At 44.6% G+C, this 22,592-nt stretch overlaps 1 protein-coding gene and 7 non-coding genes across 8 annotated transcripts; 4 read left to right on the top strand and 4 right to left on the bottom strand.

Moving 5' to 3' along the window:
• Positions 1-1,050: 1,050 nt before the first annotated feature.
• On the bottom strand, positions 1,051-1,132 carry Trnal-aag. Its single transcript has one exon. It is a non-coding gene; the product is annotated as a tRNA-Leu (tRNA).
• Positions 1,133-1,770: 638 nt separating this feature from the next.
• On the top strand, positions 1,771-1,843 carry Trnam-cau. The gene has a single exon. It is a non-coding gene; the product is annotated as a tRNA-Met (tRNA).
• A 1,855-nt stretch (positions 1,844-3,698) lies between these two features.
• Positions 3,699-3,771, top strand: Trnak-uuu. The gene has a single exon. It is a non-coding gene; the product is annotated as a tRNA-Lys (tRNA).
• A 1,680-nt stretch (positions 3,772-5,451) lies between these two features.
• Trnam-cau lies at positions 5,452-5,524 on the bottom strand. Its single transcript has one exon. It is a non-coding gene; the product is annotated as a tRNA-Met (tRNA).
• Positions 5,525-8,577: 3,053 nt separating this feature from the next.
• On the bottom strand, positions 8,578-8,650 carry Trnaf-gaa. The gene has a single exon. It is a non-coding gene; the product is annotated as a tRNA-Phe (tRNA).
• A 356-nt stretch (positions 8,651-9,006) lies between these two features.
• Positions 9,007-9,078, top strand: Trnae-cuc. Its single transcript has one exon. It is a non-coding gene; the product is annotated as a tRNA-Glu (tRNA).
• A 3,937-nt stretch (positions 9,079-13,015) lies between these two features.
• Trnal-aag lies at positions 13,016-13,097 on the top strand. Its single transcript has one exon. It is a non-coding gene; the product is annotated as a tRNA-Leu (tRNA).
• Positions 13,098-14,761: 1,664 nt separating this feature from the next.
• Znf311 (zinc finger protein 311) lies at positions 14,762-16,225 on the bottom strand. Its single transcript, XM_048349284.1, has 2 exons — positions 15,723-16,225; positions 14,762-15,641 (listed from the first exon to the last, which is right to left on the bottom strand). The coding sequence occupies exons 1-2, from the start codon at positions 16,223-16,225 to the stop codon at positions 14,762-14,764; spliced, it is 1,383 nt and encodes a 460-aa protein (XP_048205241.1).
• Between the last annotated feature and the right edge of the window lie 6,367 nt (positions 16,226-22,592).

Raw genomic sequence — 22,592 nt, 5'->3', positions numbered from 1 at the left:
TACATTTATTATATCCCTCTTTTTTTTTTCTCCCGATTCCTTGCCAAGGAATGATGTATTCCCTTCTGCACATTGCATTGCTACGTTATTCTGCCACATTGCTTTATTCTGGTAAGGATAAGTCTCAGATTACACTCATAGTTCCATTTCATTGTTTTATAGAAGACCTCATTTGGGTCATGAAGTAGTACCTAAGTCTTGTCTTCTCTAGGAGGTAGGCAAGCTTTGTTTTCCTTTTCCTTTCTATATCCTCAATGCTTAATTGTAGTATGGGGTTTGTAGCAACAAGACTCAAGGGAGCTTTCAGGAGAAAGCTATTTGTAAGAGAGAGTTTAGAGGATTCAAAGCAGGGGGTTGTGGTGGTGTGACCACCACTGTAGAATACTCTCTGGAAGACAGACATTTGCCCAGAGACTGGAACACCTCCAGCTGGTAGGATACAAAGAGCGTTTATCAGCTGTGGCTAGTCTTCTGTAGAGTCTCTAACAGTTTGATAGACATGTGTACACATATTTAGGGTTCCCAATGTCAATGGATGTCTGTGGAGATGATGAACAGGGTTTTGCTCCAGAAAGGGAAGAGTTAATTCCTTCAGTGGTTGTAGGCTGGACCTGTTTCCATCTGCAAGCAGATTCAAGGAGACTCATGGCTATACATTTGGCCTTCATTCATTAAAAAAACATAGTTTTTTTTTAAAAAAACAAAAACAAATTGCTAGTCCTAAGTAAGTATATAATAGTGCCAAATTATGTTTTTAAAAATTAATTACACCATTATACGTTGAATACTTTTGAATGAAAGCAATACAATGGTGATTAAGGGAATAAATATACATATTAGGTGCATATTAGATATTTGCTAATTGAAATAATCAACTGAAGTCTGTTATGGGTTGGACATTGTGTAGGAGAAGTACATATTATTTCTGGCCAGGGAAAACAGATAGGACAAAGAAAATAACTGCAGGACTGTGGGACTGTGGGAGGAAAAACGTGTACATATTGATCATAAAATGTAATGTTCATCTAGGCAATAGGGAATAAAACATCTTGGCAGCGGTGGGATTCGAACCCACGCCCCCGAAGAGACTGGAGCCTTAATCCAGCGCCTTAGACCGCTCGGCCACGCTACCACCCACGTGGAGCTCGCCTCTCAGCCCTTCCCCAAAGTAGATCACTCGGCTTTTCTTAGTTTACCGCCCCGCCCCGGACTCAGCTCCCAGGAGGCCGGCTCTCCCTCCAGCGCTCTCTGGGGCTCCTCAGCCCCTGTCTCTTCCCCCCAGGCAGTGAGCCCTGGGTCTTGTGCAGCGAGGCAGGCTGATCGTTTGGGTGGAACTGGTTTGATTTTTAAATTACTTTATTATTATTATTATTTTAATCGCTAACAAACCAGAATTTCTTCCCGCGCCCGCCTTCATTCATTTTCAGGGACCGGGACCCGGAACGCCCCTTGGGCGCGGTTCTCGCCTCGCCAGTCGTCTCTTCCTGGCCGGGAGCGGTGCGTCCTGCAAAGCCCTGATTTTAAGAAGAGGGGAAAAGCCAAGCAGGGCCAGGGCCAGGGCGTCTGCCAAGTCCCCACTCCGTCGTCCTCATTGCCCAGGCTTGCGCGTGGCCCTCGCTCCGTCCCGCGTGGCTTTGTCGTGTAACCGGTGCCACAGGCGGTGACAGCCCCCCTCCCCCTCGCTTTGGAGACCTGTAACCCTAGGAAGTTCACCCGCGACTCTTCTGTAGGAATGCTAGTAAGGGTCTTGACGCGGGGCGCCGGCCAGTTGCCTCCTTAGCGCAGTAGGCAGCGCGTCAGTCTCATAATCTGAAGGTCCTGAGTTCGAACCTCAGAGGGGGCAGTACGTTTTTTTTCTCCACCCCAACGAAAGAAAGGAAGCGGACGAACAGAACAATTGGGCAAAACGCTTTTTCTTTTTGTGCTCAGACTTTTTTCCCTATAAAACATATAAAAATATGTTCCTCCCCCCTTAAAAAACAATAAAATTGCTTTGATGAGACGGAATGGATACTTTGCCTTTTTTTAATAGCCACTCTAGTAGATTTGAACACCATTAGGTGGACACTTGAAAGCCCACGTCAGCCTAGCTTTGCCTGTACCTATTTATCCTACGTGGACTATTGCTGAGAGGTGGCTTCCTCTCCCCATTCTCCTTGCTTGTTTGTTCGATCACTCAGGACTTGCTTAATTAGTGGTCAGCACTTCGTAGTGATCGCCTCTGGCTTCCACAAATGCTCTGTACTTTCTATAGAACGCTCATCTAGAGTGTGTTTTCTGAGTCCCTCCCCTCCCCCTCCCATCTTTCCCTGTAAATAATTCATTTATTTGGGAAATAAGCTACTGAGAAAAACAAATCGCTGCACACTTCTCTCTTAGTCCTCAGGAGCGTTTGGCCTTCTACTAGTGCTACACTTTTTTCTTGTCTAATCCTGACCTATTCTTCACATGACACCAGTGTAAAACCTTTCTTAAGTACCTCTCATCAAATGGGTCCTTCCTGCTTAAAATCCCCAGGGGCTTTATCTTGCTTCTGGAATGACATAAGGGCTCTAGTTCTATCTTTGGAGCTAGTTAGTTAGGCTTTGTCCCAACTTGCGGTTGCACCTCACCTTTCACCCCCATCCACACTATTGCACACTCCCTGCACACAAATACCTCAGGTCTTTCTGTCCTCTCAGAGTTCTCTGCCCTTGGATCTTCCTAGAATTCTACAGTCAAATTTTTTGCCCAACCAATCACTTCAGTCTGTCTTCAGGTCTCAGTTTAAATACCATTTCTTGAATGTCAAAAAGAAAGAAAGAAAGAAAAAAGAAATGTACTTGCCTTAGATATGAAACTGTAACCCCTCTTTACTCCCCTTTGATAATAAAGAAGGAAAAAAAATCAATTCTTGAGAAAACTGTTTTAGTTTCTGGAAAGAGTTGATCTCTTGGAAATGGAGTTGGGGGGGTGATAGACACAACTTTATCTAAATTTTACTTTCTATTTCTTTATTCCCTTTATCCTCATTTAAATCTATTAATATTTTCCTTAATTTTTTTGACATATGGCAGACACATGTTCCACCATTGAGTAAACCGTACTTCCAGCCCTCAAATCTGGTTTCAAATAGTGGCATAAATATTATTCTAAGAGTTTGCTTATATTGTATCATTTAATCTGGAAACTTGGGCCATAAATTTATAACTTATTTGTTTTTTCCAATATCTTGTGATGTTGATTTTCCCAGATAGCTTTTATCTTAATGGCACTTCAGACAGTGTTGATGTAATTTGCATCTAAAGTTGTAAACTCACCAAGTGCAGAGATGGAATCTTTTCACCACCAAAAACCCAGGGCAGAGCAGAAAGCCTGCTCAAAAAAAAAGTCTCAAAATCTCTTGTGTGCTAGGCATTCTAAAGATCTCAAGAATTGTGAGCCTACTGAGCCTTGGAGGATGAAAGGCAAGACATATGATGATTGCTTTTCTAGTGAGATTCTGCTTTTAGATGTAATCGTTTATGTTACATTACACACGGATGGTGTTTTCATGAGTGATGGAAATAGTTGAGAGGCATATTAAAAGGAGGCAGATGTAAAATTTTTTAAAAGAGAGAAAGAAGGAAGAAAATAGGAAGGAAGGAAGGAAAAGATCTGTGAGAAACACCAGAACACCTCAAGTACTTCTTTCAATGAGGATTAACTCACTGTCAGGGGCCCGGATAGCTCAGTCGGTAGAGCATCAGACTTTTAATCTGAGGGTCCAGGGTTCAAGTCCCTGTTCGGGCGTCAGGTCTCATTTTAGGACCTTACCTTTCAGAAAAACAGAAGTTTGGAACATTTTGTATATGTTAGATAGGTGGTCAAAATTACAGGAATAAAACAATCCAGGTAACATAACGTGGAACACCTCCAAGACCAGACTAAGCCCTTTAAGCAAAATATCTGATTGCGTTTACATGGGACCACTGCGTGAGGTTTTGTGAAAACTAACCTGAAAGAGTATATAGCATTTAACTGAAAAATAAGTGAGTAAGTAACTAACTAAATTAATTAAATAAATTAAATAGGTAAATAATTTAAAAAATAATTAAATGGATGGGTACATAGATAGATAAATACACAGACCAAGCCAGAGAGAACTGAAAAAAATTCTGTGTGAATTGAAAAATGTCTGATTCTACAAAGGAGGGGAAGAGATTTTGAATGATCTTAAAATGTTCCTTTTTGTATGCGACCTCAAGTTCTCACCAAGGAAACTGTTGGAGAGCGCTCACCTAGACCCAAATTCAAACTTCACCCCTTCTTCCCTTCCCTCCACCCAATTCTAGAGGCTGGTAGTGTGAAATCAAGACATTGACAGGGCTGAGTTCCCTGAAGACCCTTGGGACAAATGCTTCTTTTCTTGGCTCTTCACAGCCTCTGGTAGTTACTGACAAATCTTGACTTTCTTCATTGGGTGGTAGCATAAGGTCAATGTCTGCTAGTATGCATGGACTGGCCTTCCCTCTGCCATGGTTCATCCCAGGGCCACTGTAGAGAGGACCTGCCCTATCCAAAACAATCTCATTTCTCTTATCTAATTATGTCTGCAGAGATATCATTCCAAATCATCTCCCTACTGTGTAATCGGTAGAGATAGATGAGAATATGTAAGGAGGCTGTGACAAGAAAATTTTACACATGTATGAAATTAAAAAAAGAAAGTGAGGGAAAATTGAATAGTAAGTTTACATTTGTAGAGAAATGTCTATCTTCTCATTAAAGTTGCCTGGTAGAATGCTATTGTCCTCCAAAAACTAAATCGAAGTCAAAGGAGTTGGACAAAGTGGCTTGTTTACTAGTGAAATATGGATACTGGACGTAACTTATGCCATTTTGTCCTCATCACCATTATGGCATCTTAAGAGATGCTGGGGAAATTGTCACCCCCATTCCAAGCAAGAACTCTAGAGGTGATATAGAACCTTCTTTGATCTGCAGTGGTGTAGTGGGTTGTTAAGTAAACAACTTCAAAGTTGTTTAGCTCCAGGAAAGTTTTGCTCCAGAGAACACCTGCCCTTGGTTGTCCTTGATTGTTCACCCTGGATAGCTTGCTTCAGTAAAACAAGCTCTGCTAGTCCCCCTACGATGTGACAATCTGCCTTGATTTATTTTGCTTTATTGTTTTTGCCTTTATAAGCTCCCTAATAACTGTATTTGGGGCCGCAGGTCTTTGGGACAGGAGTCTGCCACCCAATTCGACCTCTCAAAACGTAGCTTCTCTGTATCTGGCTGGGCCAGTTCCCATGTTACCCTACGTGGTGGCCATGGTAATAAGGAGTTGTTAATACAGGAGAAGAAACAAACATACACCTTGTAAAGCGATCAAGAAGAAGAAAGTTCAGACATACCTATTTGATTATTGTTTATCTCGTTTTAGGTAACATTAATTTTTCCCCAGGTAAAGTTCTGGGAGTAAAACCAAACTGCCCCCTCTGAGGTTCGAACTCAGGACCTTCAGATTATGAGACTGACGCGCTGCCTACTGCGCTAAGGAGGCAGATGGCGGTGTGAGGTCACCACATCGTATTTAGCACTGACTTTTACTTTGCCTCAAGATGGTTTACTTTTGTGGGTTATCCTCCTCTTACACTTGCTCCAACGAAGTACTTTTCTGGAACATTTCAGGGGCTCAAACAGATTCACTAACCTCATTAAACTGGAAAAAAACACACCAAATCACTATTGATCCTACTTGCCTTTGGCCCCCTCATTTCTAAACGGAAGCCTTCCCCTCCCCCACTTCTCACACCAGGTGGACATTTACCCAGTTTCCCAGTGGTCCAGATGCAGCCTTGGCTTTGATGGGCGTCGGTCCATCCTGTCTTCTCGGAGGAGGAACTCTCCCTGCTTCCCCTCTCCATCTGCCTCTTTCCTTCCCCCATCTCCAGATCCTCCCCACCCGGAAACATGCAAGCCTTTGCTCTTAAACCACACAAACGTCTGCGATTCCCAAGGATCGCTTAGCTCAATTGCTCCCTCGCCAGTCAAAATGGAAAAGAGAAGGCCTTCCCCAGACCCCCGGGCTTTCAACTAACTCCTTTACTGTCTTTCTAGATCATTCCACAGGTCTAAGAAGTTCTCTGACACCTAGGGAAACAGAGGAGTAAACGCTATCCTTTATGCCCACTCTTAGTTGGCCAGGGTTTTGTTTGTTTGTTTGTTTTCTGGCTTAGCACTCAAATTTCCAATTCCTTAGAAATACCTCCCTGGGATTTGAAGTCTGGGAAACGATGACAGCGTTTACTGTTCCTTGTGCGCCTGGCTGATTGCATCCCAAGTTCTGGTTCTCCACAAAATAGTCAGTGATTTATCAACTCAGCAAAGAATAACAACAACAACAACAACAACAACAACAACAACAACAAGGAAATGTTCTGTCTCTTCTGCAGAAAATGGCCTTGAGCAGTATTTCCTGGGTTGGTGTGCACATTCAACGAGACCAGGGGAAGCCTCGGGCAAATGCGTTTTTTGGATGCCTTGGCTCATCTGCCTGCATGCAGGACAGTGCAAATACAAGTCCAGACCCATCCCGTTACATCTCAACACGTTCAGTGGTCCTTTCACATCCCATCGCTCTGCAAGATGGCGATCTGCTTCAGTGGGATGGCGAGGCCTTCTGGGTTTATTCAGGGTTATGGTCCTTTTTTTTTTTTTTTTTTTCAGATTCCTCAATACGTGTAGACATAGTGAATGAGATGTTTGACTTTATGGAAACAGAAGGACACAGATTTCAAGCTGGCTATCGTTTTGCCGCCCATAGCAAAGATGGTAAAATGTTGGAAAAATGACATCTTCAAAGTATGGGACAAGGGAGGGGTCTTTTTTTTTTTTCCAGATCTGGACCTATTTTAAGAGAGAGAAGAGAGAGAGAGTAGAACTTAAATAAAATAGAAACGAATATTTCACGAAATATGTCAACGAAAAGAATTAGACACAGTTCAGATGATCCCTCATTTGCTCTTTATTTATTTATTTATATTTATTTATTTGTTTATTTGCAGCTTCCAAGCAAAGCACCCCCCCCCCCCCCCCCATCAGCTAGGACGCCAGTGGTTCCCGAGCCTCTCCAGCCCGGGTTTCGTCAGCCCCTCCCGGCCGCCGCAGCGGCGGTGGGCGGCGCCTCGCCGGCGGCCTCAGCCTCCAGTACGGCTGTGTCGCCGCTGCCCCTCGCCGGGCGCTGTGGCGCACGCCTGTAATCCCAGCTTCTTGGGAGGCTGAGGCCGGCGGATCGAGGGTGCCCGGGAGTTCGGGGCGACGGCGCTGTGTGGAGCGGGCGTCTGCACCGGGCCTGGCACCAACATGGGGCTCCCGGGGGAGCCCGGGGGTACCAGGTTGTCTAAGGAGGGGGGGACCCGGCCCAGGCCGGCTACGGAGCAGGTCAAACTCCCCGTGTCGGGCGGCGGTGGGACCGCGCCTGCGAGCAATGCCTGCGGTTCCGCCCGGGACATCCGACGAGACCCGGTCTCTTTTCTTCTTCCCTTCCTCCCCGGTTCTTCGCATGTCGTCCCCGCTCCTGGGTCTTATTTTCCGCGCGCGCGGAGGGCCGAGCGTGTGCGGGGGTGGGGGGGGGGGAGCCGGGCGCGCGCCGGGGACACGCGGGGAAGGAGAGGCCACAGGGGACTCACTCCCCGCACGAATCCGAGGGGTCCGAGGCGGGCCGGGACACAGGGTTCATTGTGATCTTGCTGGGATTACAGAAATGCAGCGATCGCCCGCGGTGAATGCCCGGCTCGCAGGGAACCGGGGCCGGGCACGGAGGGGGCGCCGTGGCGGCTCGCGGGGCTGAGGCCAGGTGCTCGGTGTTGGGCTTGGGCCACGCCGGTGTTGTGATTCCCACTTCCGGCGACCAGGAACAGGGAATGGCGTTGGGATTATAACTGTGCGGGGGCTACAAGTACTTCAATGATTAGCACCATCCCATTATTATTACTATTATTATTATTATTATTTTCCTTTTGGTACTGGGGGTGGAACTCAGGGCCTCTGGCTCTTCGTGACCCTACACGTAAAAACTGCACAGGTTACAAACTTCTCATTTGAGCTTGGGACTCAACTCTATCCACTTGAGCCTGTGTTTCAGTCCTTTGCCACCCGGGACTAGACATGGTTGCTTCTGAGGGAGGTCCTCATTTTTGTTCTTAGTTTTCATTTTTCAAAAAGGAATGGCTGGAGGCAGTTGGGGAGGGGAGGTTTCCCTGGGATTGGCAGGCTGACTTCAGCTGATAAGCCAGTAAGACGGGACCTACGCAGCAGTCTAGCAACCATGTTGGTAGTGGATGGATTAAGATTTCGGGGAAAAGGACGCCCCTGAAGTAGAGACAAGAGTCCTGGGGTTGGGGGGGGGGGGGATGGGGATGATAGCTTTGGCTTTAAAAAAATAACTCCATGGGAATGAAGAGATACATTTGAAAACAGGGAGCAAAACAGAGTTCAAAGAAAGAAAGGAGATAGCAAAAAAAGCAAAGCATACAAGTGATTCTTTTTCCTTTACCATATTTAGTGAGATGTTAAAATGAGCGTCTAATTATTACAGAGTAAAAAGAGGGCACTTGCCGAAACCCGGGATCGAACCAGGGACCTTTAGATCTTCAGTCTAACGCTCTCCCAACTGAGCTATTTCGGCTCCGCCCACGCCGCTTCGAAATTAGAACATAATGGCTTTATCATTTATGTCTTCATTAACTGTTTTATGAAGAAAATAGGAAGAAAAGACTTTTATACTTATAAGAACTTCGGTAGAGATTTAGTTAAATGCAAGTTTGCTCTAGGTTCAACCCACACATGCAGGCAGAAAAGCTGAGATTATCCATCTACGAAACTTTCTGAATTACTCTCTGGGCATTCCCACCGTTCCTCAATTCATTGTTGATTCGGAACTTGGGGTCTATTATTAGAATGAAATTTGACTGTACTTCTTAGGGAAAGTGTTTATGTGTAAGCTCAAGCTCATATAAGTATAGCTGAAACTTGCCATCACCTTCCCTGGTGGTCTAGTGGTTAGGATTCGGCGCTCTCACCGCCGCGGCCCGGGTTCGATTCCCGGTCAGGGAAAATGGATTTTTTTGTCCCTTTTTTCACTCCCCTAGTAACCTCTTTCACTATCCTGAGAACGAAACGTCAAGACTTGTCCACTGTTCTCTTTAAAAACCTCAATAATGAATATATGATGTGGTAGAATCCAAATTCTCTGAAGTATTAGGGGAGTACCCTTGTGCGTGCGCGCTTACGTTTGTGTTTGAGCTTATTCATCCTTAGGGTTCAGTAAGAGGGAAATTTCAGAGCTGATTCAGACGTTGGAGACTGGCCGGCATCGCTGAGCCCGAGTTTGCTATGGAGACAGCTATGAGAAGGTGGTGGCTCCCTGGAGGTACTGACACCTGCGTTACGGTGGTGCTTCCGGGCGAGGACAGGGCTGGTCGGCTCCGTCTCCAAGGGGGGGGGGGGTGGTGGGGGACCCGGAGCGGCGCCCCAGCGGCTCGCACCCAGTGATCTGCAGGGGAGCCCGCCCGCTCCAGGAGGGGCGCGAGTTAGGGAGGTGGGGGGGGGGGGCGGCCCGAAGAGGAGGGATGTCTTCCCCATTAAACTTCCTTTCCGGATCCAGTTCCCTGTGCTTTGTTAGCACGACTGAACTTTTCATTTCTCGGAATCTTAGGAGGATCTAGGGGAGAGGGGGAGAGGTGGTCTGGTTTTGGGGCCCGTCCTGCCTTGGCCCCCCTACACCCCATGAAAAAGAAGTACAAGTCTAGTTTTAATACAAGTCTTTTCTGATGCCAACCTCGGTGCATTTCTGTGTTATGCCCAGATTTCAGGGTCCCCAAAGACCACCGAGGAGCCGAAATCCGCTGTAATCATATGAGGGTCTTTATTGCAAGCTCGAGCCTGGGCTCACGATCGTCACCAAGGCAGCGGGTCTGAACCGAGAGCTCCGACCTTCCACTCAGCAGGGTTCTTATAGGGTTTCGGGGAACATTCCATGCGTCACAGCAAATCATGTCACACCGTGGGGAAAATCATAAAATGATTCTTAAGAATGATTGGCCTAATCAATGGCTGGAACGGGCCTGGTGAAGGTGATTGGATAGCTTATGGGGTTCGGAATGATTGGTTTAGACAAATGATCTGGGTTGGGTCGCAAGGGTGTCACCCGAGTCATCCCTAGCCTGAGGGGACATCTGGAACTTGTGATCTCAGTTGGGTTGTAAGGGTGTCGCCCGGAGTCATCCTTGTTAGCATTTCCCTAGCCTCAGCTCCTTCCATTAGCCCCAGATCTGCCCATACCTAATGAGCCACTCCTACTCACTACCTGCCTACTTCCCCTTTACTCCCAGAGAGAAGCTGTCAACTGGATTAGGTGCAGATGCCATGTAGCTCCCTCTCCCTGGGAACTATGGCCCCACTAATAAACCTCCTTATGAACCTTCTTCTCCTGCCTGTGATTATCCCTACATGGTCCCCTGGGATGGCCGGGACATATTCTTTCAATCCTTAGCTTGAGGGGACACCTGGAACTTCAGGTATTTCAAGTTAACAATATACGTTCACTGCCCAAAGGGGTTATTGACCCTTTTGAAGGACACATTAGGGTTGGGAATATAGCCTAGTGGCAAGAGTGCTCTCCTCATATACATGAAGCCCTGGGTTCAATTCCTCAGCACCACATATGTAGAAAACAGAAGTGGCGCTGTGGCTCAAGTGGCAGAGTGCTAGCCTTGAGCAAAAAGAAGCCAGGGATAGAGCTTAGGCCCTGAGTTCAAGGCCCAGGACTGGTCTAAATAAATAAATAGATAGATAGATAGATAGATAAATAAATAGCTGAAGGACACATTGACCATGTTTCAGGAACATAAAACACACTGGCCACACTTCAATACCTTTCCTTTGTGTCACAATGGCTGAAGCATTCTAACTTTAACTGACCTGTGAAGTCTCTCTGGCTACCTTGGTTATTTTAGATTACATTTTGTTTAGGCTCTTCACATTGACATGTTCTGCAGTTATTCCAGGAAGCTTCAGGGCCCTGTCAGACCCAAGCTACAATATAGAGGGGCACCGGCTGCTCAGGTTCTTCACTGAGTTCCTCCAAGCAGGCCTTTCTGGAACCACACTAAATTGGCTTCCTTAGCTGTGTGACCCCAACTTTTCTATCAGGACACTTACCCATAATTATGTAATAAACATTTCCCCTTCCCCATGGTTCTGAGGCCCCTGTGGGCCTACAGACTGAACTGACACCTGCATTCCTGCAGGGGTCAGTGTTTCTCCAGAATAGTCTCAATGAATCCCTGACATCCACTTGTTGGGTCACTTTCTCTCAGCCAACAAAACATGTTCATTTTTGTTGGTTTGTTTGTCTTTTTCTTGTCTTAGTTTGCCTTACAAAAATGCAAACACTGGAGAGGAAAACCAGTCCCTGGATTGATGCCTTTCCTTGATGAACCAAGATGAAGTTGATAGAGCATTGAGCCAATTAATACTTAGGAGTGGGCTTGCTCTGTGTCCCTGAAGGTTCAAGTGGTTACAAATCAGGCAGCATTCCCAAAGCTCTGGCCCTCTAGCCTTCAGAGATCTAGAACTGGTAGTAATAGCCCAGAGTCCTGAGAGGAGAGGAGAACCCTGCTTTTGGGAGTTGGGGAGATGGAGAGGAAATCTTTGTGCCTTCCATAAACATTTTTCTCAAATGAATCAAGCAATTTTGTCTCTCCCTCCCCCCATCATAAAATGCCATGATGATTATATCTTTGAATTCCAGATGTTTACTTGGAAAAGGGAGCATGGGACTAGCAAAGGGAATAAATAAATGTATTGTGTATGTGTGTGTCTGGTTTTTCCTCCCCCTTCCCCTAACATACACACAGCAGTCAAAAGAAACTCAAATTCACACAGGAGGTGAGAAAAGAGGCTCCTGGCTCAGATGTATGGAGGGAAAGGAATCCTTTCCCTGTTAGTCATTATACTAATTTCTACAGGGAATACCATTTGGATATTGGGACAAGCAACTAATTTTTGATTCAACTTGAAGACTGCTGGCAACAGAAACCTGAAGAGCCACAAGATTGGGTTTTCCCTTAGTCTCTACTGGGAGCAGGGTCCTATCACACCTTGATTTGGGCTAGTGATACTCATTGTGCTTTCAGCAGCAGGAATAGTAACTTGTGAGCTTCTTTAGTGCAGTCTTCTATAATAATTTGCATAAAGTCCTTTTATGTAAAGTCTTGGCCTTTGGTCTTTCAGTCCTTGACTGAAAACTTAGGACTTGGGGAGTGCTGCCACCTGTATTAAGAGAAGCTGGGGGAAGGACTCTATCAATATACCACATTGCATTACAGCAGCTTTGAAATGATCTGAATTGACGAATTGCTATTTCAAAATGAATAGCCCTAGAAATAACAACGATAATATATGTGAAATTATTTCTTTTATCTTTTGTTTATCTTCCCTATGGTTAGCTCCTGTGGTCACTGTATTTGATTTTAGTACTGTGGGTATTGTATATATGTGTGTCTGAATCAGGGAAGGGGAACATCAAAATGGTGAGACAAAGGGTAAAATGCGAATCAATGCAACAGCAATACTTACAGGACAATATGTAGTAAACCAATTGTACAAGTGGTGGGGGGATTGGGGTGGAGGGAAGGTGGGAGAAAAATGGGGGAGGAGGTAACAAGTCTGACAAGAAATGTACTCACTACTTTATGAATGTAACTATAACCGCTCTGTACATCAACTTGACAATAAAAATTAAAAAAAAAATAGCCCTGGGCCAGAAAACTGAGTTGTCACAGTTAATTCTGCCACACAGACAAGCGACTCACACCAGCCCTGGGGCTTTCAGTCTGTGGGGGGCCCTTGCTCACATGTGGGAGTTCTGGTTTTTAGGGGTTTCTTTCTGTGCTACTCTTTCTCAGGTGGAAGTTGAGACCTAGATCAAGAGTGAAAGGAAGCTGTAGTTGCCTATAGGGAAAGTATGGAAAATACAAAGGTATGGAGTGGTGGCGTGGCCAAGTGGTCTAAGGCGCTGGATTAAGGCTCCAGTCTCTTTGGGGGCGTGGGTTTGAGTCCCACCGCTGCCAGGGTTTTTAGAAATAAAAAGTCCCTGTCCTGCCTAGATAAGGCTTAAATTTATCACACCCTTGCCTAGTAGAAAACACTTTCATCCTATTTTCCAGAGGCAAAAATGATTCCAGATGCGGTGGATACCAACAGATAAGAAGTGTAGCTAAACTGTTTTCTTGGAAGTTGCTCCCTTCCCGGATCTCTTTCTCTCTCCTACCAGTTCTAGAGTTACAACTAGGGAGGACATGGCAGGAAACAGTAGGAACAAGCCCTGAGCCCAAGTAATTTAGAGCTCAGCAGTGTTCTTCTGGGGCTTCACAAGCATTGTTATCCTCCTCCAAAAAAAAAAAAAAAAAAAAAAAAAAAAAGCAAAAAAAAAGCTGCATAAAGGTCTTGAATGTTAACCCATACTTAGAAGAATGAAGAACTTGCACATGCATGATTAAACAGGTCAGTCCTAATAGCCTCCAGTGGTTGAGATCAATTTCTATGGGTCTGCATTTGCAGAAGTTGTTTCTATACATCTGGGAGCTTAAAAATTCAATGTGATTCTAACAGCACTGAGAGTGGATGCAGATCCCTGAGAATCTGAAGATATACTTCAGAATAAACATTAAAAAAAAAAACTGATTAGCACTGAAACCTAAATTCTCCATATTGTATTAGAATTGCTGAAACTCAGAGAAAAGGGAACTAGGGAAGGGCAGATTTAGAAATTACAGGTAATAAATGTATGCTGCCCAACTAACAGTTTCCATATGAAGGAACATGAAACCTGCTCACTTTAAGTTACAAATACAGCAGCATTGTTCTAAGTGTTTACTCTTAAATGCTGCTGTATCTACCTGCATGATATGAACTCCTCTTTATTAGTGTCTCTTAAATTCATCCCTTGCAGTTCTAGGAGGGAAGTTTACCGAGAAGCATTGAAATTCTGTGTACCTATTGCCAAACTTGCTGTGCATCTTCCATGTGGATTATCCTTTAAAATAAACACTATCTCTAATGCTAGCTCCTCAGAAGGCTGAGATCTGAGGACTGAAGTTTGGAGCCAATCAGGGCAGGAAAGTTTGTGAGATTCTTATCCCCAATTAACAACAAAAAAGTCGGAGGCTGAGTGGCGTGAATTGCGTGCTAGAACGCTATAGCCTTGAGCAAAAAAAGCTCAGGGACAGCACTTGGGCCCTGAGTTCAAGCCCTGGGACCAGCATAAAAACAAAACCTGAATAGAAATAGCATGGTCCTGAGCAGTGTAGGCCGTTCCAGCAATTATCCAAATTATCCAATTTGGAGAGGGAGACATAGGAGTCACCAGCTCATAGCCAGGCAGAAGTATTGGAAGCCTGGGTCTTACTGCTGGCATCTGAAGTTCCAGCATTTATTGTTATGAAGTAATTGACAAACTTTTAGAAGTGAATGTGCTCACAGAAAAAAAAGAAAAAAAGAATAAAAAGGTAAAAGACACCAGAGGATGTCACAATTAGAGGCCAAGACAGCAGTAAGACCCAACCTATGAAAACAGGAGGGACCAGTCTAATAGGTAGAAGGAAAAATGGAAAGTGTTAAGACTAGAATCATTACACTCAGGCATGGGTGGTGAAAATATGATTACTGAGAAGGGCTGGGGAAATCATCACTGGAGGGATTTTCTACCCTGACCAAGCTCATAGATTCTCTGGACTCAATGTTTTCTTTTCTTATGTACACTAAGACTTGAGCTCACTCTGTAAGCTTTTCCACACTCCTTGCATGCATAAGGTTTCTCTCCAGTGTGAACTCGCTTGTGTCCAATGAGAGCTGACCACTGGCGAAAAGCAGTCCCACACACATCGCACGTGTACGGCTTCTCTCCTGTGTGGATTCTTTGGTGCTGCCTCAGCATCGAGCTATGATGAAAGGCCTTTCCACACACTTCACATTTGTAAGGTTTCTCTCCAGTGTGGATTCGGAGGTGACTGGTCAAGTTCGACTTACAACTGAAAGCTCTGCCACACTCGGAGCACTCGTAGGGTTTCTCTCCAGTGTGGATCCTTTGATGGACGGCAAGGCAGTGGCGATCCTGGAATGTTTTCCCACAATCGCCACACGGATAGGGCTTCTCTCCCGTGTGTTCTCGCTCATGAACCCTGCGCTTACTATTATGGCGAAAGGCTTTCCCACACCGCTCACACTTGTAAGGTTTCTCTTCACCGTGGATCTTGCTGTGTCGGCTGAGCTCTGCCTTCAGCCGGAAGGCTTTTCCACACTGGGGGCACCCAAAGTGTTTCTCCTGAGAGTGGATTCGTTTGTGTTTGCTTAGGTCTGAGCTCCGACAGAAGGCTTTCCCACATTTGTTACACTTATAAGGTCGCTCACCGGTGTGGATTCTTGTGTGTTTGGTGAGATCTGAACTCCCACTGAAAGCCTTCCCACACTTGTCACATGCATATGGCTTCTCTCCAGTGTGGATTCTGCCATGGATGGTAAGGGCGTATCTGAACTGGAAGGCCTTCCCGCAGTCATCGCATGTGTACGGTTTCTTCCCGGAGTGGATCATCTGATGGATACTGAGGTGGTTCCTGGTCTTGAAGGCTTTCCCATAGTCCTGGCACTCATGGGGCTTCTCCCTACTGTGGGCTTTCTTAAGTTGGCAAAGAGCTGATCTGCCGTTAAAGGCTTTCCCACACTGAGTGCAATCAAAGGGTTTCTCTCCTGTGTGGATTACTTGGTGCATGGAACACTGCTTTCTGCTCTTCAATACCTTCCCACACTCATGACACATGTGGGATTTCTCACTAGAATGCATTTGCTCATGGAGAATTAGATCTGAATGCCAGCTGAAGTTTTTGCCACAGTGAGCACATTCCTGACATGTTTGTACTGTAAGGATTTTATCGTATGGAATATGGTTAGAGTTTGGATTGAAGTCATGCCTAAGTACCTTCTGGTTCTTTTGTTGCTTGAAGGTTAATTCCTCAGAGGCTTCTCTTTCATTTTTCAATTTCTCTCTCCTGGGCATAGCCCGTCGATTGTCTAGCTGCTCATCCTGTGTACACACCTCTCTAACTGTAAGGTCTTGGGTGATGACTTTAAGAAGACTGTCACATTTTACACAGCACACTTCTCTTTTTTCAAAAACCTCTTGTTCTAAACTTGTCTTTTCCATCTCAGGCCACGTCTTGTCAGTTGATACTTACATGAGAACATAAAAATGACAGATAATAAATTAGCAGTGAGAAGTGATACCATAGTCTGTGATGGGTAAATGATTAAAAAATACAGTTTTATTATTATTAAGGTGTTGGACAGAGGGGTTACTCATTTCATAATTCAGGCAATACATGCATTTCTCTTCTGGACAATGTCAACCCTTCCTTCATTCACCCCCCAGCCCCCTGAAGTTGCATAGTTCATTTTCCATATCATATATATTGAATATCATGATTGCCTTTGTTCACCCTTCCTCCTTCCCTTAAGGCACCCCCCCTTGCAAATGGCTTTTTATATTAAAAAAATTGCTAACATTGGGCCAGGGATGAGGATAATTGACAGGCATCTTGTCACAGGAAAGATGAGAGGCAACGGCAGCTCCTTAGTAGCGAGAAGTATTCAGTAGATTTATTTATTTACCTACTTGCCTGTCATTCTGTATATCTATGGGTTTATTTTGGCAGAACTGGGGTTTGAACTCAGGGCTACCCTTTGGCTGGGTAGGTGCTCTACCACTTGGGTCATTCCTCCAACCCAACCTCAATAAACTTTATTAAAAAAAAAATCTTGGTTTAGTGAACAGCAGCTTCATAGACCCAGTCTGCTAACCCAGAAAACTGTTGATATTCAACTCCTTGTCCCTCTCCTCATTCACTCATGTAACATTTCACAAATTTTGCCGATGGACTGAGCTGCAGAAGGGGTGTGAAATGCCAGTGCAATTTCCTTCCAAGCAGTGGTTTTGGACTTTGTGTATTCCTTCCTCATCTTCTCCTTTCTCCCACCCCTTCTCTTTCTCTCTCTTGAGCACTTAAAATTGAGAATGAGTGGTGACGCAATGTTACATGCCAGAGAGGATGAGTAACCCCTCTGTCCAACACCTTAATAATAATAAAACTATATTTTAAAAGTCATTTACTCATCACACACTGTTGTATCACTTCTCCCTTACAATTTATTATTTGTCATGTTCTTGCAGAAGCAGAGGCTCAGATGCCAAGCATGAAGACAGTTGGAGAGGTGGAATTCCAGACTACTCTGGAGCTTGATGCAAACTTTCCCTTAGGTTCTATGACATGCCTTGGATAAGAAGTTAATTCATGTTCTTTTGCTTACATTGTCACTAGCTCTTAATACCTCTGTCAGATCACAATCCCCAAGTGAAAGAGGAGAGAATCTGGCCTTGACTGATCAGGTGTTGCCCAGATCTAATTGAATCTCATGTGGGAAGACTCACATAGCTGACATGTGTCCATCTTAGCAGGACATGATGGCACACATCTATAATCCTAGCACTCAGGAAGATGGGACAGGAGGATTGAGTACGAGTCTAGCCTGGGCTACCAAGACCATGTTGAAAGCAAGCAAGCACCTACTTAACAAGTGGGAAGCCCTGAGTTCAAAGCCTAGTACTGCATAAATAAATATGTAAATAAACATACAAATAAGTTTACAGAATATTAAGAGCTTAAATTAAATCTTAAAATTTTAAATAATTCAATTATATTTCAAATATTTCTCTCTGTTAAGTAGTTTACCCAAGTGACTGACAGAGAGTCTGTCAGAGGGTTTTTTTTTGGGGGGGGAGGGTAAATAAGATATCAATTAGATAATGCCACGATAATTGTTACTGGATTCTTTTCCCTAAGTATTCCTTAATGGATTTCCTTTCTGGTTCATGCAGGATGGGTGATCTACCACCAAATCTATCCCATGACCACTGTGTCCCATGGAAGACATTTGGGCACTGGAAGCTTCTCTGTCACTTACTTGGATAGGCACAGCTCAGGCACTCCTGGTCCTGTAGATCCTGATAACAGGGTTCGAGCCTTTGCTCCAGATGGGAGATCAAAGGAGGTTTAGGAAGTAGAAGTCCTGGTTGCAGGAAAGGAGAAAGAATGAGTAGGACAACACAAAACTCTCTTTTACACCTTTGGTCTCTCATCTACATATGAAGACAGGAGAGAGGTGTCCACTTAGGCAGGGGAATGGGTTTATTCTGGGATCTGGGAACATGTAAAAGGCTATGTTGAAGGACTTTCTTAGAAAAGGCATACTCAGAAAGGTCAAAGAGATGATTCTGGGAAAGTCATATCTCATTTTTAGGAAAATGGGTGTCTGTACAAAAAGGCTGGTAGGTAATTCACAACTAGGAGCTAAATATATATCATTTAAGAGAAATTTAAAGGGTTGAGAAGAAAGAACCCAAGGAAAATAGAAGGTGTTGCTTGGCACCAGTGGCTCACACCTGTAATCCAGGCTAAGATTTGAGATTGTGGTTCAAAGCCAGCCCAGACAGGAAAGTCCATGACACTCTTATCTCCAATTAACCACCAGAAAACCGGAAGTGGCTCAAAGTCTTGAGCTGAAGAGCACAGGGACAGTGCCCAGGCCCAGAGTTCAAGCCCTATTACCGAGGAAAAAAGAAAAAAAAAAAAAGAAAATAGAAGGTGAAAAAAGAAACTAGGATAGTCAAAAAAGTTATCTTGTTATATAACAGAGGCAACTCAAAACTCTTATTTTGGGCAAGATCCTGCTGATGAAGAAAGGGATGACTTTCAATAGGAGACCCCCAGGTGCACCAATAATACAGCACTTTCCCTTTTTCTCTTTTTAATAAAAGGAAGGGGAAAGCTCTCAACCAAGTGCAAGGGAGGAGGACCTTACCAAGAAATACCATGTTGTCATAAATTTCCAACATCACATCTTTGTAAAGATCCTTTTGTGAGGAGGTCAGACTCTGCCACTCCTTGTTAGTGAAGTTCACAGCTACATCCTCAAATGTCAGGGACTCCTGAAACAATGTTCCTGCTGTTATGGAGAAAGCCCCATACCTTCCTCTGGAAACAAAGGCAGTAGATAGGCACTGTAGGGAGAAGGCTTACAGAAGTGAAAGGCCTCTACACTTTGGAGGGTACTTGGAAATGAAACAAAAAGGGAGTACGGGGTTTTGACACGGATAATTAACAAAATATAAAATCCTCCCCAAGTAGTTTGTCATCCAACAAAATGTCCCTAACAAGAGGGACATTTGGGAGCGATACAGGAGACTGTAGTAAAAATAAGCTCCTATTTAGGAGGCAGTGATGATAAATTTTCAGGAGAAATGGAAGGGCCTCAGCTCACTTGATCCTGGGTTGAACATATCTGATCCTGGCCGCTTTCCTTGACTTCCATCCTTAGTTAAGGCAGGATATTGAGGAGCTGGTAGAGCTGAGGAAAGAAAAGTAAGTGAAGAGTCAATTTGGAATGCCATTAATGAGACCCGCTTGCATCTCTTCTTTAACAAATGCAGATGAATCTGCAGCTCTAACCTATGAGCTGAGTCTACTGCTTAGGGTATCTGCTACTCTGTCTCTGGTCTTAATATTCAGTGTTGGGTATCAGGCCCCTGGCATGGCAGCCATGCCAACTGTACTGCACGAGTCTCCTCTCTCTAATGAAAGGTTTTCCTCTGGTCTGTTTTTGTCCTATAATAACTGTAACCTATTTACAAACATATTCGGAAAAAACGTCCAAATCTGACTCTCAGCTTTAAGATAATCATTCTTCCTATACTGGAATATAGAAATCATTCCCTCAAAAAGACTTGGGGAGAAGATGATGAAATGAGAAGCTGGGAAAGGCTGCATATGCCTGTAGTTCTACAGACAATTGGGAGGCTAAGGCAGGAGGATTTTTGAATTCAAGGCCAGCTTGAGCTATATAGCAACTTCAAGGCCATTATGGGCTAGATACTGAGACTCCATCACCAAGCAACCAAGCAAAAAACTTAATGCTGAAGTCATTGATCTGTAAGACCTGGGGTCACCTTTATACCTCAGGATCCCCAAACTACCATTTGAATTTTACCAAAACTTTGATTTAGAACCAAATTAGTTCTACTACTACTATTATTATTATTATTTCCAGACAGGGTCTCATTATGTAGCCTAGGCTCACTTGCTACATATCCCTGGCTGGTCCTGAACTAGTAATTCTCTTCCTGGGATTATATGTATGCATCTTCGCCAGCAACTCACAGTGATTTTTAAGCTGAAGAGATTAAAAGGTCCATGTTCTCTCCCAAGTTATAAATAACTTGAAAGAAAGGCTACATGTAAAAAAAAAGACATGTGAAACTATTTGTTCAAATGGTCTATCAGTATTTTCTTGGGCAAGATTAATATATGTGTATGTTGACTTTCTGGTCCTGCAAATGGGAGACGTCAAAGAGTTAAGAGAATGAAGGTGAGGAGACTCAATTCATAAGTATATTTACATATTAAAAAATGAAACACAATAAGCCCTCAAGTTTATCTTCTACTTCTAAGTTTACAATAAATTTATTTTATCCCATTAATATTCATTTGATTTGTTGTATAGTAGACATTTCAAGATTTCTCTTCTGAAAGGTTCAACTATATACTTAGAAGTACTTTTTTTTTTGCCAGTCCTGGAGCTTGGACTCAGGGCTCGAGCACTGTCCCTGGCTTTTTTTGCTCAAGGCCAGCACTGTACCTCTTGAACCACAGCACCACTTCCAGCATTTTCTGTATATGTGGTGGTGAGGAATAGAACCCAGGCTTTGCGCCTGCTAAGCAAGCACTCTACCACTAAGGTACATTCCCAGCTCCTATCTGCCCTTTTTCATACAGGTCTTAACCACTTTCCTCCTCATATATGCCACCAAGAACACTTCTAATGCTTGGCCTCTCATTAGTATACCTTCCTTCATTTTCCCCAGTGTTTCATGGGTAAGTCTTTGCTCCTTCTTTTACCACTTTATCTTATTTTTCTCAGGTACCTGTAGGGCAATTTAAAAACTTAAGAGTTTCCCAAAACATTCCCAGAAACAATCTCTCTTCCCCCAGCCTCCCTTCCAGGGCCCTCTATATCCCTCCTTTAATCTCTGCTGTCATGACATCTGTATGTCTCACCTTTATCCTCTAGTAGATGGGTATCTGTGGATATCAAAAGTAGCTTGCTTGATAGCCCTGGACACTCTTCTGACAGTGTAACCTATTGCAAGACACAGAGTGAATTCACTGAAGGTGAGGAGAATAAGTGGAAAGATGCAACCAACCATAATTTTCTTCCAGAAATACGAAGAGGGGAGAGAGAATGAGGGACTCTGTACCCAATCCACAGAAAATGTCTCCAAGAAATATCAATAAGTAGGGAGGAGAATCAGGGGTTCCATATCCGATATGCTCCATAAAGATATATAAATGTCACCCAACTACTCTCTATATAACTTTAATGATCACGGAGTCAAGCAGGAAAACCAATATCCAGAGCCAACTCTGTAAGTTCAGGCCCACCATCGCTCCCACGACTTTCATTCCTGGACTCACTTTGTCTTCCTCCTTGTGATGTGTCACAGACTCTCCTCACCTGCTGCATCTTTTCACCCAGGTTACAGGATGATCACTTTGATCACTCTCTTGATTTGTTCCTTCTGTTGTTCAGCTCCATCTAACAAACAAGCACTGGTGCGACTCCTGTAGATGGCAGCCTCTCTCTGGGCTGCTTGTATTGGTGTCGCCAAATGGACCTTGCTGACCCACAGGGTAGATGCTGGTTGGATGCGTCAAACATTGACCTGGACTTGGGGTTCATCAGCAACATCAAGTCAGGTGTGCTTTCACATCTTGGCTTCCTGTACAACGGGAGAAACGGGGCATGAGATGACAGGGAAAAGAACCACAGGAACTGAAGAAGCACCTATGGGGGCTGGCGATGTGGCCTAGTGGCAAGAGTGCTTGCCTCGTATACATGAGGCCCTGGATTCAATTCCCCAGCACCACATATACAGAAGTGGCGCAGTGGCTCCAGTGGCTCCAGTGGTAGAGTGCTAGCCTTGAGCAAAAAGAAGCCAGGGGCAGTGCTCAGGCTCTGAGTCCAAGCCCTAGGACTGCTGCCCCCTTCCTCCCCCACCCCAAAAGAAGCACCTATGTAAATATAACTATGCTACAATCTCTACTGCTATCAAACGGGTTCGTCTTGCCCACTTTTGCTCTCCCTAAACATGTGTCTGCTTTAGTCAACAGTGGATTAAAACCGGTTGGAGCGAATCAACCCATGGATGAATGCCGAAGGAAAAAAGTCAGGGGACACCAGGAAGCAAGAATGGGAGGAGGTGGGTGCAATGGGAGAGAAAAGCCCAGCATGGAGGGGGCCCCTTTCCAAATGCAGTCCCGAAGCACCTCGAGATGCCCGCCAGCAGCCCTGGGGACCCCAGTGAGGAGGGGTCCAGAGGTGGGGAGAGGGGTGTCAGGCGCCTCTCCCTAGCCCTGGGCCAGCTCCTCCAACCCAAGTAGCTTCCAGGCCCGCCCTGCCTC

The sequence above is a fragment of the Perognathus longimembris genome, chromosome 6, assembly GCF_023159225.1.
Source record: "Perognathus longimembris pacificus isolate PPM17 chromosome 6, ASM2315922v1, whole genome shotgun sequence".
Taxonomy (NCBI): domain Eukaryota; kingdom Metazoa; phylum Chordata; class Mammalia; order Rodentia; family Heteromyidae; genus Perognathus; species Perognathus longimembris.
Note: the sequence above shows the minus strand (reverse complement) of the source record. Positions and strands in the feature narration are given on the sequence as shown.

Bases quoted from the DNA above. Each gene is read 5' to 3' on its own strand.
- Znf311 (XM_048349284.1), bottom strand. From the start codon at position 16,225: ATGGAAAAGACAAGTTTAGAACAAGAGGTTTTTGAAAAAAGAGAAGTG. The intron at 15,642-15,722 runs ATCAGCTCTTTG...AGCCTTCAAGAC, and splicing joins GGGAAAGCCTTTAACGGCAG to CAGGAACCACCTCAGTATCC.